We start from the raw sequence: 17,120 nt of genomic DNA, 5'->3' as shown, positions 1-17,120 counted from the left end.
GTATGTGGAGAGGTGGCGGGGTGAGTTGGGAGTTGCCATATCGGAGGCGGAGTGGAGGAAGGCATTCGTATATTCACATAAATTCTCTATTGCCTGTGCCGCACAGGAAAAGAATTACAAAATTCTCACCAGGTGGTATTGCTGTCCTGATGTCTTACACGCCGCTTTTCCCTCCGTCTCCGATAGGTGCTGGCGTTGTGGAGTAGAGAGAGGTACCATGCTACACATTTGGTGGGGATGTAAGCTTATTAAGCCATTTTGGGATACTGTCTTTTCCGCTTATCAAGCCATTAGTGGTCATTTGGTGACCAACTCCCCCCAGGTGGCTTTATTGTCTATCCTCCCGGGCTCGTTTCGCTTCCAGAAAAAGGGGCTCCTAAGATTCTGCTTAACTGCTGTGCGCACTGTGATCCCGAGACATTGGAAATCCTCCCAATCTCCTAATGTGTCTGAATGGGTCAAGGAGATGACCAGCCTTCAAAGTATGGAGGAATTGTCCGCTGAGGTTAACGGTTCAATGGAGAAATATCTGCAGGTCTGGAGTCCTTGGATTTTGTTTATGGACTCTCAATCCCTCTTTTCTAAGCCATAAGGAAGATAGATTGAACAATACGGGTTAGATGGACGTCATTATAGGGGTGCAAGTTGCCCCCTTCTATATCAGACTCCATGGTTCCTCCCCCACCCCCCCTTTTTTTTTTTCATCCTCTCTCCTCCCCCATATTCCTCTTCTTAGTCTCTTTCTTTCCGTTCGTGTATATGCCATTATTACTTCAAGTGACCTAGCTCCTCTTGTTTGGGTCGCTCTCTTTCAGAGGATACCTCATGTGTATCACCAAAGGTCCTACAGTCTCCCTGGATAGGGGATACCTACATCCGCCATGGATTTTGTTTTTTTCTTTTCAGATCTTGTTGGACTTGATTGAAAATGATTTTGACCTGAAAGTTATACTATTTCGGGACTTGTTGGTTACAGGTCTTGATACACAGTTGTATATGAGATTTCTTTTTGTACTCAATACTTTTTATGTTGTTGAATCATTTGTTCCTTGCTTCTTTTGAAGTTCTTTTCAATAAAAACCAGATTAAACATAATTAACTGATCATTTACTGAGCACAGGTGAGGATGTAAACTAGGATTGGGTGTATTATATGACCAGGCGACAAAAATTTTGTCTTGCCAAAATCTGACCATTCTGCGTCCATTAACTGATCAATATTTCTGCATTGATGCCAATTTATTTTCTTAACCTAAACCACATTTCGGAGGGTTTCAGCTTTCAAAAGTATAAATTATACAACCAATGGATGAATTTAACGTCAGGTTATAAGCTTTTATTTACATAACATGGATAAGCGACATAACTTCTGTCAGGGAGTTTATTCTCTGGGATCTCAGCTACCCCGGTCGCCGAGACCCCGGAGAATTTCCGACTCTGGGGGGCGCGATACACTTATTTCTCAGCTCCGTTAAAAAGCAGAGCTGAGGCATAAGCACTCTTATTTGCCGCAGTTAAAAGGCGTATCAGTGGTCGTTAAGGGGTTAAGTAGAGCAATTGTTTTTTGCTGATAATTTGGCATTTCTTGGGTTTCATCTATTGCTATTTGGACATTCTTACGTGCATTGGGGCCCCAGCGTGCGGTTATCAGACCCGAGGGAAGGCAGCTAGGTTTACAGAGAGATACCGTGGTTATTAGATGGCTTGGATTCAGAAGTATCGTGTGGAGTAGGGTTTTACCCAAACTGCATAAGGCAGCATGTCAGGATAGGATGTCTGGGCAGTTTCATGCTGAGTAGGAATATTTTCCAAATTTTCAAATATTTTGGAAATAGTTAATTTTTTGTAAGCTGGTACTTCATTACACATGGCATAAGGTGGCAACACTGTTTCTTTCAAATTCCATATATTTCCAAGATGGCAGAGGGTTGAATGTGAACACCTACTGTTCTTACTGGAATCATATAGTAACAGGCTATATTGGTAAGTGGATTACTATTAACTAGCAACATGCATAACTTAAGTTCAGTAAATATAAAAGAAGTACTGTTAGAAAACCAAAATACTATAATATCTTTGGTTCTGTAAGATTATTGTTTACCAGAAATTTTGGACATATCCATCGTAGACATTTTCTCAGTAACGCAAGTTACCAAAAAGATAAAACGTTTTGTAGGATTGAGAACTAAGCACAAATTAAGTTGTAACTTGCAGAGTTCGTATATTGCATAATGTATTAACTATTCATTAAGTTTCATGTTGCTGCTAAAAGTTTCACAGTTTCTGTATGAAGTAAACTTATTGTAAAGTAAGTTACTTCAGCTTTTCAATGTAAGTTACTGGCTGATGACTGGGTTGAAGTAATGTATGATGGCAGAAAGTAAAGTGCCTGGCGGAAGTATTCGGCCCCCTGGAAATTTTCAACCGTTTCCCACATATCATGCTTCAAACATAAAGATACCAAATGTAAATTTTTGGTGAAGAATCAACAAGTGGAACACAATTGTAAAGTTGAATAAAATTTATTGGGTTATTTTAAATTTTTGTGGAAATTCAAAAACAGAAAAGTGGGGCGTGCAATATTATTTGGCCCCTTTAACTTAATACTTTGTTGCGGCAACTTTTGCTGCGATTACAGCTGCAAGTCGCTTGGGGTATGTCTCTATCAGTTTTGTACATCGAGAGACTGAAATTCTTGTCCATTCTTCCTTGGCAAACAGCTCGAGCTCAGTGAGGTTTGATGGAGATCGTTTGTGAACAGCAGTTTTTAGCTCTTTGCACAGATTCTCGATTGGATTGAGGTCTGGACTTTGACTTGGCCATTCTAACACCTGGATACGTTTATTTGTGAACCATTCCATTGTAGATTTTGCTTTATGTTTGGGATCATTGTCTTGTTGGAAGACAAATCTCCATCCCAGTCTCACGTCTTTTGCAGACTCCAACAGGTTTTCTTCAAGAATGGTCCTGTATTTGGCTCCATCCATCTTCCCATCAATTATAACCATCTTCCTTGTCCCTGCTGAAGAAAAGCTGGCCCAAACCATGATGCTGCCACCACCATGTGGTGGGGATGGTGTGTTCAGGGTGATGAGCTGTGTTGCCTTTACACCAAACATATTGTTTGGCAATATTGCTAAAAAGTTCGATTTTGGTTTCATCTGACCAGAGCTCCTTCTTCCCCATGTTTGGTGTGTCTCCCAGGTGGCTTGTTGCAAACTTTAAACAACACTTTTTATGGATATCTTTGAGAAATGGCTTTCTACTTGCCACTCTTCCATAAAGGCCAGATTTGTGCAGTGTACGACTGATTGTTGTCCTATGGACAGACTGTCCCACCTCAGCTGTAGGTCTCTGCAGTTCATACAGAGTGATCATGGGCCTCTTGGCTGCATCTCTGATCAGTCTTCTCGTTTATGATAAAAGTTTAGAGGGACGGCCGGGTCTTGGTAGATTTGCAGTGGTATGATACTCCTTCCATTTGAATATGATCGCTTGCACAGTGCTCCTTGGGATGTTTAAAGTTTTGGAAATCATTTTGTATCCAAATCCGGCTTTAAACTTCTCCACAACAGTATCACGGACCTGCCTGTTGTGTTCCTTGGTCTTCATGATGCTCTCTGTGCATCAAACAGAACCCTGAGACTATCACAGAGCAGGTGCATTTATACGGAGACTTGATTACACACAGGTGGATTATATTTATCATCATTAGGCATTTAGGACAACATTGGATCATTCAGAGATCCACAATGAACTTCTGGAGTGAGTTTGCTGCACTGAAAGTAAAGGGGCCGAATAATATTGCACACCCCACTTTTCAGTTTTTGAGTTTCCACAAAAATGTAAAATAACCAATAAATTTTGTTCAACTTCACAATTGTGTTCCACTTGTTGTTGATTCTTCACCAAAAATTTACATTTGGTATCTTTATGTTTGAAGCATGGTATGTGGGAAAAGGTTGATAAGTTCCAGGTAGCCGAATACTTTCGCAAGGCACTGTATGGTGGGAGTGGTTACTGAGGTTGCACGCAATGAAATGAAAGTGAAAAACATGGAACTCTATGGCAAGAATAAAAATACCTGGAAAAGGCCATCTAAAGATGATGAAATTTATTATGATGTCTGTCAAATTTTAAGAAAGGTTGATCCTCCCCTGTAAATTGGTTCTAGGGACATTTGGGAATTTTTTGATTAGCCAGGAAGTTAAATGAGCAGTGAGCACAAATGTACATCCTTGTTGAAGTTCCGCATTAGCTGTGTCTGAATTCATTGGACTGGACCACATATGTAGGCTTAGATTAAAATTTTGCCTACATTATGTAATTGATCAACGGTCATTTTATTTTGTAATCAAAATTTCCACTCTGCAAAAATGTTGACAACTGAAGTATGAATATTGATTGATTACATTTTTATACTTTTAGTCTACATATGTAGTTCACACCAATGAATTCACATGCAGCCTATGTTTTGTCTAAATAGTCAGTTTGCCTTCTCAAATATGAACAGTGACAAAGTTGAACACATTCTTTATTTTGTAACGTAAGTTACTATATTGTGTTGTAACGCAAGTTACCTACATTTCTTATAATAAAAACTGTTGCATTTAACATGAGAGGTTAAAATAAATTTGTTAAAGTTGCTTGGACTATGGTGTTTTAATACAATAAAAATAGTGCTTCTCCCCTTCAAAAACACTTAACCTACTGATGTCTCAATTAATTTTACTTTTATTGGTATCCATTTGTATTTTTGACATTTACCGGTAGCTGCTGCATTTTCCACCCTAGGCTTATACTCGAGCCATTAAGTTTTCCCAGTTTTTTGGGGCAAAATTAGGGGTCTCAGCTTATACTCGAGTATATACAGTAGTTTAATGTACAATATACATTCACTCATTTGTGTGCCTGCTTAAAAAAAGAACAGTCTGTAGCCTTTACTAACTCAGTTTTTGGCTTGTGAATGTAAGTTTCCAAGGAACCGCCCTGTCTGACGTTCTAGTTTTGTACGTAGGGGGCAATGATTTGGGTGTAAGGCCATGTGCACACGTTTAGTATTTTTTGCGTTTTTTTTCGCTATAAAAACGTGATAAAATCGCGAAAAAAAACGCTTACATATGCCTCCCATTATCTTCAGTGTATTCCGCATTTTTTGTACACATGCTGCATTTTTTTCCGTGAAAAAATCGCATCGCGGAAAAAAAAGCAACATGTTCATTAAATTTGCGGAATTGCGGGATTCCGCACACCTAGGAATGCATTGATCTGCTTACTTCCCGCACGGGGCTGTGCACACCATGCGGGAAGTAAGCAGATCATGTGCGGTTGGTACCCAGGGAGGAGGAGAGGAGACTCTCCTCCATGGACTGGGCACCATATAATTGGTCAAAAAAAAAGAATTAAAATAAAAAATAAATAGTCATATACTCACCCTCTGATGGCCCCGGAGTGTTCCCGCCTCTCAGCGGTGCATGCTCTCTCTTCCGTTCCTACAGATGGTGTGGTTCAGGACCTGCGATGACGTCGCTGTCTTGTGATTGGTCGCGTGACCGTGACGTCATCGAAGGTCCTGAACCACACCATCTATAGGAACGGACGCCGCTGAGGAGGTCGGCTGTCTGCAGGTGAGTATAACCATTTTTTTTATTATTTTTAACATATCTTTTTACTATTGATGCTGCATAAACAGCATCTATAGTAAAAAGTTGGTCACACTTGTGACCAACCTGTCAGTCAGTTTTCCAAGCGATGCTACAGATCGCTTGGAAAACTTTAGCATTCTGCAAGCTAATTACGCTTGCAAAATGCTAAAAAAAGCGAAAAAAAACGCAAAAAAAATATATGCGGATTTCTTGCAGAAAATTTCCGGTTTTCTTCAGGAAATTTCTGCAAGAAATCCTGACGTGTGCACATACCCTTAGATCGGTTATGGAACTGATTAAAAACGGTAGTAGTCTGGTCTGACATAGCGAGCGCCTACAAACACTTAGCATGTAGCAAGATCCAAAATGGAATTAATAGGGCTAGGGTAAATCTGAATAAATCTATTTCAGGTTTCGTAGCCGGGAATGGGTGGGGGGTTAGTGTACAGCATTACAATTTGTTAACCGGTAAAGGAAATTTTTGGTGAAACGATAGTGTGCATTTAAATGCGATTGTGATTGATTTATGGGCACTTTCCATCCAGGAAGGACTGATCATTCGTTGGATTTGGTTGGGGGCGCACGCACTAGAGGTGTCAGAGTGTCTGTGGTGGCGGTTGGGGTCCTTTGGAGTTGTTGGAATTTGTTATGGGGAGAATTTATATGGATGATTTCCTTTCATGATGGAATTATGATCGGCTGATATGGCAAATAATGAAATTGTGAGGAGGAAAAAAAAAAATCAGCACATCCATCCAACAATGAATTAAATATCTCAAAAATTTATTGGAAACTCTTTAAAAAACATGGATTCCAAGGACATAAAATTCTGACACGTTTCTGGCATCTAGGCGCCCTTAGTCACATGGCGGGCCACGCTCTAGTTTAGTGAGCTCTCTAGAACGAGCCATTTTTTCAGACTGTATGGTGAGGAGCTGAATTTTATGCCACATGGCACTGGGACTGAATGAAAAAGTTGAATTAAATGATCAAGAAGTGTCCTAATACTTATGTCCATATCTATCTATATAATTGTCTAAGGGGTACTTCCGTCTGTTTGTCTGTCTGTCGCGGAAATCCAGCTTTGCAGATTGGCCGCGACCAATCAGCGACAGACTTAGTCCGGCCGCGAATTGGCCCCTCCCTACTCTCCTCAAGCCAGTGCCCCCTCCCTACTCCCCTCCAGTCAGTGCCCCATCTCGGACCAACTTTTTACCATTGATGCTATCTATGCAGCATCAATAGTAAAAACATATAATGCTAAAAATAATTTAAAAAAAATAAAAATTGTGCTATTCTCACCTTCCGCCATCCACTGATGCTGAAGCCAGCTTCCGTTCCCAGTGATGCATTGCGAAATTACCCAGATAACATCTAAGTCATGTGGGTAATTTCGCAATGCATCACTGGGAACGGAAGCTGGCGGCAGCATCGCGCGCATCGGGACAGCTTCGGTGGTCGCCGGAGGGTGAGTATATAAATATTTTTTATTTTAATTATTTTTTTAACAGGGATATGGTGCCCACACTGCTATATACTGTACTGTGTTATATACTGCGTGGCCTGTGTTATATACTGCGTGGCCTGTGTTATATACTGCGTGGCCTGTGTTATATACTGCGTGGCCTGTGTTATATACTGCGTGGCCTGTGCTATATACTACGTGGGCTGCTATATACTACGTGGCTGTGCTATATACTACGTGGCTGTCTGTGTTACGTGGGCTGTGCTATATACTATGTGGCTGCTATATACTATGTGGCTTCTATATACTACGTGGCTGCTATATTATACTACGTAGCTGTGCTATATACTACGTGGCTGTGCTAAGCGCGACGTACATACATACATACATACATATAGTACATACATATTCTAGAATACCCAAAGCGTTAGAATCAGGCCACCATCTAGTAGTGTATATCAGGGTATTTACTCTTACACTATGAAGTTGTCCAAGTTGAACAAAAATTAAAATAAAAAATAAAATAAAAAAAAATCAAGAAAATTTTAAAAAATACCTTTTTAGCAGAGTAAAAAGTTTCTGTCAAAAATGTGTGAGAATATTTAGTACACAATCATTTTAAAATAAGCATTCCTTGGGGCAGTAGTAACCATAAATCTCGTATTTTAGGGAAAACGCATTAAACGTAAAAGAAGTATGCTCTATAGAATTTAAAGGTGCTCTCCGGTGGAAAGCTACAAGTCTGCAGTCACTCTATGTGAGTGCAGACTTGTGAATCTTCACATTTTGCGTGCTGTGCATTGTGAGGATTCTGAAGTGCTGGAGCTTGAAGTCTTAGGGTATGTGCACACGTTGCGGATTCGTGTGCGGATTTTTCCGCGCAGAATCTGAAAAATCCGCAGGTAAAACACCCAGCGTTTTACCTGCGGATTTACCTCGGTTTTTGTGTGGTTTTCACGTGCGTTTTAACACCTGCGGATTCCAATTATGGAGCAGGTGTAAAATGTTGCGGAATCCGCACAAAGAATTGACATGCTGCGGAAAATAAACAACGCTACGTTTCCATGCGGTATTTTCCGCAGCATGTGCACGGCGGATTTTGTTTTCCATAGGTTTACATGGTACTGTACAACGCATGGAAAACTGCTGCGAATCCGCAGCCAAATCCGCAACGTGTGCACAGACCCTTAAACTACAAGTCTGCAGTCACTGTTTGATCTGAGGATTTTCCGGTGCAGGCATTGGGAACGGCGGTCATGTGACCTCAAGTATGCGATAAGTATACTCCCGGCTTTTTTCTGACTGACTGGGCCTCTCAATGCAAGTGTATTAAGCGAGGCCAGAAGTAGTCTAGTCAAAATGTGGCTGGGAGTATGCATATCACATACCATACTTGCAGTTGCATGACTGCCATTCCTGACGCCGACCCTGGAGGTTCTTCACAGTGTGCATTGCGAGCGACGTGAGGGTTCACAAGGCTGCAGTAACATGGAATGACTACAGACTTGTACTCTTAGGGCTCATTTCCACTTGCGAGAAACACGTCCGTGTCTCGCATGTGGAAACCAAGCTGTGGCGCCGGCACTTTGGAGCGGAGCGTGCAGCTCCATGTGTTCCTATGCGGCCGCACGCTCCGCTCTGGAGTGCCGGCGCCACAGCTTGGTTTTCACATGCGAGACACGGACGTGTTTCTCGCAAGTGGAAATGAGCCCTAAGACTGAACAACCCCTTTAAAATCTTACTTTTCAAAAGGGATGTACTCATTTAATATGAGTATTGTAGGTGACAATAGACAATTCAATGAAAACATTAAGAACTTACCTATACAAAGACACAGTGCTCTTATCTTTTAAGGCTTCTTGGACATGCCACTTGCTGGTTTCCAGCACTTTTAGCAAACTGTGCTGACCTATGATATAAAGTAGTTCAGCCAGAAAGTCATACCGGTCATCTTCAAATAGACCTTTCTTTTGGAGCTCAGTAAAAAGTTCTAGACTTGACTTTATGGTTAACAGTTTCTTGTTTGGAAGCAAATCCGAACAAAGGAATTTCAAAGATTCCAAATCCTCTTGGCTGAGTTCATTATCAATCGAAACAAGCGTGCTGTGAAAATCCATTGGTCAGAGCGCAGTGGGCACCGAATGTGCCTTCCCTTCCTAAAATAGGATAAAAAAAGAACAAAAACTGGTAAACTATAAATAACAATGTGCTCTATTTGGCATCCATAGACCGCCAAAAAGTTAATATCAATGGGGGAGTCATTTAGCATTTGGTGTGAATTCCAGACCAGAATCTGCATGCAATGCACAACATGTAAACATATATAAAAACTATGAAAATTCACTAACCTGGTATACCCTAATTCTGAGTTGTAGTTCCCCCCCATGTAACACAAAGGCTAAAATAGGAATAAGAATTAGTAAGTAGGAGACTTGGCTTCTGAATCATTGGCAAAATAAATTTCCCTAAATTTACTTATCTTTGACTGTGAGGAATCAATAGACACTTAGAGTGAATCTGTCACCAGGCTTTTGCTATTTAACCCCTTCATGACCTTGCAGTTTTTTGCAATTCTGACCAGTGTCCCTTTATGAGGTAATAACTCAGGAACGCTTCAACAGATCCTAGCGATTCTGAGATTGTTTTTTCGTGACATATTGGGCTTCATGTTAGTGGTAAATTTAGGTCGATAATTTCTGAGTTTATTTGTGAAAAAAACGGAAATTTGGCAAAAATTTTGAAAATTTCGCAATTTTCACATTTTGAATTTTTATTCTGTTAAACCAGAGAGTTATGTGACACAAAATAGTTAATAAATAACATTTCCCACATGTCTACTTTACATCAGCACAATTTTGGAAACAAATTTTTTTTTTGCTAGGAAGTTATAAGGGTTAAAATTTGACCAGTGATTTCTCATTTTTACAACAAAATTTACAAAACCATTTTTTTTAGGGATCACCTCACATTTGAAGTCAGTTTGAGGGTTCTATATGGCTGAAAATACCCAAAAGTGACACCATTCTAAAAACTGCACCCCTCAAGGTGCTCAAAACCACATTCAAGAAGTTTATTAACCCTTCAGGTGTTTCACAGCAGCAGAAGCAACATGGAAGTAAAAAATGAACATTTAACTTTTTAGTCACAAAAATGATATTTTAGCAAAAATTTTTTTATTTTCCCAAGGGTAAAAGGAGAAACTGGACCACGGACGTTGTTGTCCAATTTGTCCTGAGTACGCTGATACCTCATATGTGGGGGTAAACCACTGTTTGGGCGCACGGCAGGGCTCGGAAGGGAAGGAGCGCCATTTGACTTTTTCAATGAAAAATTGGCTCCAATCTTTAGCGGACACCATGTCGCGTTTGGAGAGCCCCCGTGTGCCTAAACATTGGAGCTCCCCCACAAGTGACCCCATTTTGGAAACTAGACCCCCCAAGGAACTTATCTAGAAGCATAGTGAGCACTTTAAACCCCCAGGTGCTTCACAAATTGATCCGTAAAAATGAAAAAGTACTTTTTTTTCACGAAAAAATTATTTTAGCCTCAATTTTTTCATTTTCACATGGGCAACAGGATAAAATGGATCCTAAATTTTGTTGGGCAATTTCTCCTGAGTACACCAATACCTCACATGTGGGGGTAAACCACTGTTTGGGCACATGGTAAGGCTCGGAAGGGAAGGAGCGCCATTTGACTTTTTGAATGAAAAATTATCTCCATCGTTAGCGGACACCATGTCGCGTTTGGAAAGCCCCTGTGTGCCTAAACATTGGAGCTCCTCCACAAGTGACCCCATTTTGGAAAGTAGACCCCCCAAGGAACTCATCTAGAGGCATAGTGAGCACTTTAAACCCCCAGGTGCTTCACAAATTGATCCGCAAAAATGAAAAAGTACTTTTTTTTCACACAAAATTTCTTTTAGCCTCAATTCTTTCATTTTCACATGGGCAACAGGATAAAATGGATCCTAAAATTTGTTGGGCAATTTCTCCTGAGTATGCCGATACCTCATATGTGGGGGTAAACCACTGTTTGGGTGCACGGCAAGGCTCGGAAGGGGAGGCGTGCCATTTGACTTTTTGAATGGAAAATTAGCTCCAATCGTTAGCGGACACCATGTCGCGTTTGGAGAGCCCCTGTGTGCCTAAACATTGGAGCTCCCGCACAAGTGGCCCCATTTTGGAAACTAGACCTCCCAAGGAACTAATCTAGATGTGTGGTGAGCACTTTGAACCCCCAAGTGCTTCACAGAAGTTTATAACGCAGAGCCATGAAAATAAAAAATAATTTTTCTTTTCTCAAAAATGATTTTTTAGCCCACAATTTTTTATTTTCCCAAGGGTAATAGGAGAAATTGGACCCCAAAAGTTGTTTTCCAGTTTCTCCTGAGTACGATGATACCCCATATGTGGGGGTAAACCACTGTTTTGGCACACGTCGGGGTTCGGAAGGGAAGTAGTGACGTTTTGAAATGCAGACTTTGATGGAATGCTCTGCGGGCGTCAGGTTGCATTTGCAGAGCCCCTGATGTGCCTAAACAGTAGGAACTCCCCACAAGTGACTCCATTTTGGAAACTAGACCCCCAAGGGAACTTATCTAGATGTGTGGTGAGCACTTTGAACCCCCAAGTGCTTCACAGAAGTTTATAACGCAGAGCCGTGAAAATAATAAATGTGTTTCCTTTCCTCAAAAATATTTTTTTAGCCCAGAATTTTTTATTTTTGCAAGAGTAACAGGAGAAATTGGACCCCAAAAGTTGTTGTCCAGTTTCTCCTGAGTACGCTGATACCCCATATGTGGGGGTAAACCACTGTTTGGGTACATGCCGGGGCTCGGAAGGGAAGTAGTGACGTTTTGGAATGCAGACTTTGATGGAATGGTCTGTGGGCATCATGTTACGTTTGCAGAGCCCCTGATATGCCTAAACAGTAGAAACCCCCCACAAGTGACCCCATTTTGGAAACTAGACCCCCCAAGGAACTTATCTAGATGTGTGGTGAGCACGTTCAACCCCCAAGTGCTTCACAGAAGTTTACAACGCAGAGCCGTGAAAATAAAAAATCATTTTTCTTTCCTCAAAAAAGATGTTTTAGCAAGCAATTTTTTATTTTCACAAGGGTAACAGGAGAATTTGGTCCCCAATATTTGTTGCCCAGTTTGTTGTGAGTACGCTGATACCCCATATGTGGGGGTAAACCACTGTTTGGGCAAACGTCAGGGCTCGGAAGGGAAGTAGTGACATTTGAAATGCAGACTTTGATGGAATGGTCTGCGGGCGTCACATTGCATTTGCAGAGCCCCTGATGTGCCTAAACAGTAGAAACACCCCACAAGTGACCCCATTTTGGAAACTAGACCCCCGAAGGAACTTATCTAGATGTGTGGTGAGCACTTTCAACCCCCAAGTGCTTCACAGAAGTTTATAACGCAGAGCCGTGAAAATAAAAAATAATTGTTCTTTCCTCAAAAATTATGTTTTAGCAAGTAATTTTTTATTTTTGCAAGGGTAACAGGAGAAATTGGACCCCAACAGTTGTTGCCCAGTTTGTCCTGAGTACGCTGGTACCCCAAATGTGGGGGTAAACCACTGTTTGGGCGCACGTCGGGGCTTGGAAGGGCGGGAGCACCATTTGACTTTTTGAACGCAAGATTCGCTGGAATCAATGGTGGCGCCATGTTGCGTTTGGAGACCCCTGATGTGCCTAAAACAGTGGAAACCCCTCAATTCTAACTTCAACACTTACCCCAACACACCCCTAATCCTAATCCCAACTGTAGCCATAACCCTAATCACAACCCTAACCCCAACACACCCCTAACCACAACCCTAACCGCAACACAACCGTAACCCTAATTCCAACCCTAATCCTAACCCTAATCCCAACCGTAACCCTAATCCCAACCCTAACCACAACTGTAACCCCAACACACCCCTAACCCTATCCGTAACCCTAACCACAAGCCTATTCTTAACCCTATTTCCAACCCTAGCCCTAATTCCAACCCTAACCCTAAGGGTATGTGCCCACGTTGCGGATTCGTGTAAGATTTTTCCGCACGATTTTTGAAAAATCTGCAGGTAAAAGGCACTGCGTTTTGCCTGCGGATTTACAGCAGATTTCCAGTGTTTTTTTGTGCGGATTTCACCTGCGGATTCCTATTGAGGAACAGGTGTAAACCGCTGCGGAATCCGCACAAAGAATTGACATGCTGCGGAAAATACAATGCAGCGTTTCTGCACAGAATTTTCCGCACCATGGGCACAGCAGATTTGGTTTTCCTTAGGTGTACATGGTACTGTAAACCTGATGGAAAACTGCTTCGAATTCGCAGCGGCCAATCCGCTGCGGATCCGCGGCCAATCCGCTGCCAATCCGCTGCGGATCCGCGGCCAATCCGCTGCCAATCCGCTGCAGATCCGCGGCCAATCCGCTGCAGATCCGCGGCCAATCCGCTGCGGATCCGCGGCCAATCCGCTGCAGATCCGCGGCCAATCCGCTGCGGATCCGCTGCCGATCCGCTGCGGATCCGCGGCCTATCCGCTGCGGATCCGCGGCCAATCCGCTGCGGATCCGCTGCCGATCCGCTGCGGATCCGCGGCCGATCCGCTGCGGATCCGCGGCCAATCCGCTGCCAATCCGCTGCAGATCCGCGGCCAATCCGCTGCGGATCCACTGCGGATCCGCGGCCGATCCGCTGCAGATCCGCGGCCGATCCGCTGCCGATCCGCTGCGGATCCGCTGCGATCCGCGGCCGATCCGCTGCGGATCCGCGGCCGATGCGCGGCCGATCCGCTGCGGATCCGCGGCCGATCCGCTCTGTGTGCACATGCCATAACCCTACCCCTAACCCTAACCCTACCCGTAACCCTAACCCTACCCCTAACCCTACCCCTAGTTCTAACCCTAACCCTAGTGGTAAAAGAAAAAAAAATATTTTCTTTATTTTATTATTGTCCCTACCTATGGGGGTGATAAAGGGGGGGGGTTTATTTATTATTTTTTTATTTTGATCGCTGTGGTAGAACCTACCACAGCGATCAAAATGTACCTGTAACGAATCTGCCAGCCTGCAGATTCGGCGGGCGTACTGAGCATGCGCCCGCCATTTTCCAAGATGGCGGCGCCCAGCGAGGAGACGGCCGGACACCGGGAGGATCGGTAAGTATGAGGGGGTGGTGGGGGGGGTGGATCGGAGCACAGGGGGGGGGGATCGGAGGACGGGGGGAGCGGACAGGAGCACGGGGGAGCGGGCAGGAGGACGGGGGAGCGGGCAGGAGGACGGAGAGGACCGGGCCACATAACGGACGACTGGGGAGGAGATCGGGGGCGGTGGGGGGGGCCAGTACATGATTTCCAGCCATGGCAGATGCTATTGCAGCATCGGCCATGGCTGGATTGCAATATTTCACCATTTTCATAGGTGAAATATTGCAAATTGCTCTGATTGGCTGTTGCACTTTCAACAGCCAATCAGAGCGATCGTAGCCACGTGGGGGCAAAGCCACCCCCCCCTAGGCTGAAGTACAACTCCCCCTCTCCCTGCAGATCGGGTAAAATAGGAATTAACCCTTTCACCCGATCTGCAGGGATGCGATCATTCCATGACGCCGCATAGGCGTCATGGGTCGGGAAGGGGTTAAACTGAGAGCAGAATTATTTACCGACAGAGACCCTAAATCCAGAAATTTGTCACTTACGTCACTGACTTCATTTACAATGAGCACTGATGTATCAATCTCTCTATCTATTCAGATATATATTCAGATAGATATAGAGAAATACAGATATCTATAGATACAATTGTATTATAAAAGTGTTTGCCCTCTTCCTGATTTCCTATTCTGTTGCATGTTTGTCACACTTAAATGTTTCAGATCACCAAACAAATTTAAAAATATTAGACAAAGATAACTCAAGTCAACACAAAATGCAGTTTTTAAATTAAGGGAAAAAACTCCTGGGCTGGGCAATCCTTAGCAGCAACAGTTGCAATCAAGTGTTTGCAATAACTGGCAATGAGTCTTTTACAACGCTCTGGAGGAATTTTAGCCCACTTACCTTTGCAGAATTGTTGTGATTCAGCCACATTTGTGGGTTTCCAAGCATGAAAAGCCTTTTTTAGGTCATGCCACAGCATCTCAATTGGAATAAAGTCAGAACTTTGACTTGCCACTCTAAAGTCTTAATTTTGCTTTTTTTAAGCAATTCAGAGGTGTACTTACTGGTGTGTTTTGTTCTGCTGCATAATCTATATGCACTTCAGCTTCAGGTCACAAACAGATTGCTGGACATTCTTCTTCAGGATTTTTTGGTAGACAGCAGAATTCTTGGTTTCATGTATCACAGCAAATCATCCAGATCCTGAAGCAGCCAAACAGCTCCAGACCATCACACTACCACCACATTTTACTTTTATTATGATGTTCCTTTTCTGAAATGCGGTGTTAATTCTACACCAGATGTAATGGGACATACACCTTCCAAAATGTTCAACTTTTGTCTTGTCAGTCCACAGAGTATTTTCCGAAAAGTCATGGGGATCATGATGTTTTCTGCAAAACTAAGACTAGCCTTTATATTCCTATTGCTCAGCAGTGGTTTTAGTCTTGGAATTCTGCCATGCAGGCCATTTTTACCCAGTCTCTTTCTTATGATGGAGTCATGAACACTGACGTTAACTAAGGCAAGTAAGGCCTGTAGTTCTTTGGATGTTGTTGTAGGGTCTTTTCTGACCTCTTGGATGAGTCGTCGCTGCGCTCTTGGGGTAATTCTGGTCGTCCGGCCACTCCTGGAAAGGTTCACTACTGTTCCATGTTTTCACTATTTGTGGATAATGGCTCTCACTGTGGTTCGCTGGAGTCCCAAATGTTTAGAAATGGCTTTATGAACAACGATTACACTCGCTCATCACTATTTATAACCTTTTCGTGACAAATCTCAATTACTTTCTCATTTGTTTCAGAATTTCTTAGGATCGCGGCATGATGTCTAGCTTTTGAGGATCTGTTGGTCTACTTCATGATGTCAAGCAGGAGCCATTTAAGTGATTTCTTGATTGAGAGCATCAATCACTTTTTCACACAGTGCGCTGTAGGTTTTGATTTCTTTTCCCTTTAAGACCCTCATTTATAAAACTGCGTTTTGTGCTTACTTGTGTTATCTTTGTCTAATACTTAAATTTGCTTGGTGATTCGAAACATTTAAAGGGAACCTGTCACCCCCCCAGGGCCTATTAAGGTAAAAGACACCTTCTGCAGAACTAAGGCTGCATTCTGTGAAGGTGGCTCTTATGTTTTTGATCCCTAATAACGCTGAAATATTCACTTTTATAAATTGTGCGCCATACCTGTATTGAGTCCGGGGGGTATGTTTTCTCCCCCTGACTCAGCAGGCTCGCAGCTGTCCATAATCCCACCGGGCACCGCCTCCTCTCGGTCTTGCACCGTCACTCTGCAATTATTTCTCGGGCATGCGACATGCGCGCTGCCCTGGAACTTACATCAAGTGATGTAAGTAGATCATGCCTGGCACAGCGCCAGATTCCCAGCCCCGCAATGTGAATAAATCATAACACACTGCGGGGCAGCATCTCGGGCCTCTGCTACACGCAGGCGCGATATCAGTACATCAGCTGATGTGGGTTCCAGGGCAGCGCGCACGGCGCATACCCGAAAAGTGAGAGCACAGGCGCCGGTCACGTGTGGAAACACAGAGGCGGCACCCGTGCATTGAGGGGATGATGGACGGCTGCGAAGCGGCTGAGTCAGGGGGAGAAAACGTACCCTCCGGACTCAATACAAGTATAGAGCGCATTTTATAAAAGTGAATATTTCAGTGTAATTAGGGATCAAAAACATAAGAGCCACCTTCACAAAATGCAGCCAGTACTGCAGAAGGTGGCTCTTTTACCTCAATAGGCCCCGGGGGGGGGGGGGCTGGTGACAGGTTCCCTTTAAGTGTGACAAACATGCAGAAGAATAGGAAATCAGGAAGGGGTAAACAATT

General features: G+C 43.2%; 1 protein-coding gene across 1 annotated transcript in view; it reads right to left on the bottom strand.

Annotated features, from left to right (window-relative positions):
* LOC143784163 (caspase-8-like) overlaps positions 1–17,120 on the bottom strand; it is a 92,210-nt gene that overhangs the window by 68,061 nt on the left and 7,029 nt on the right. The window contains exon 2 of the mRNA XM_077272046.1: positions 8,931–9,265. Coding sequence (XP_077128161.1) covers positions 8,931–9,226 — 296 coding nt within the window. The 5' untranslated portion in view covers positions 9,227–9,265. The remainder of the gene's footprint in view (positions 1–8,930; positions 9,266–17,120) is intronic.

The sequence above is a fragment of the Ranitomeya variabilis genome, chromosome 7, assembly GCF_051348905.1.
Source record: "Ranitomeya variabilis isolate aRanVar5 chromosome 7, aRanVar5.hap1, whole genome shotgun sequence".
NCBI classification, from domain to species: Eukaryota; Metazoa; Chordata; class Amphibia; order Anura; family Dendrobatidae; genus Ranitomeya; species Ranitomeya variabilis.
Note: the sequence above shows the minus strand (reverse complement) of the source record. Positions and strands in the feature narration are given on the sequence as shown.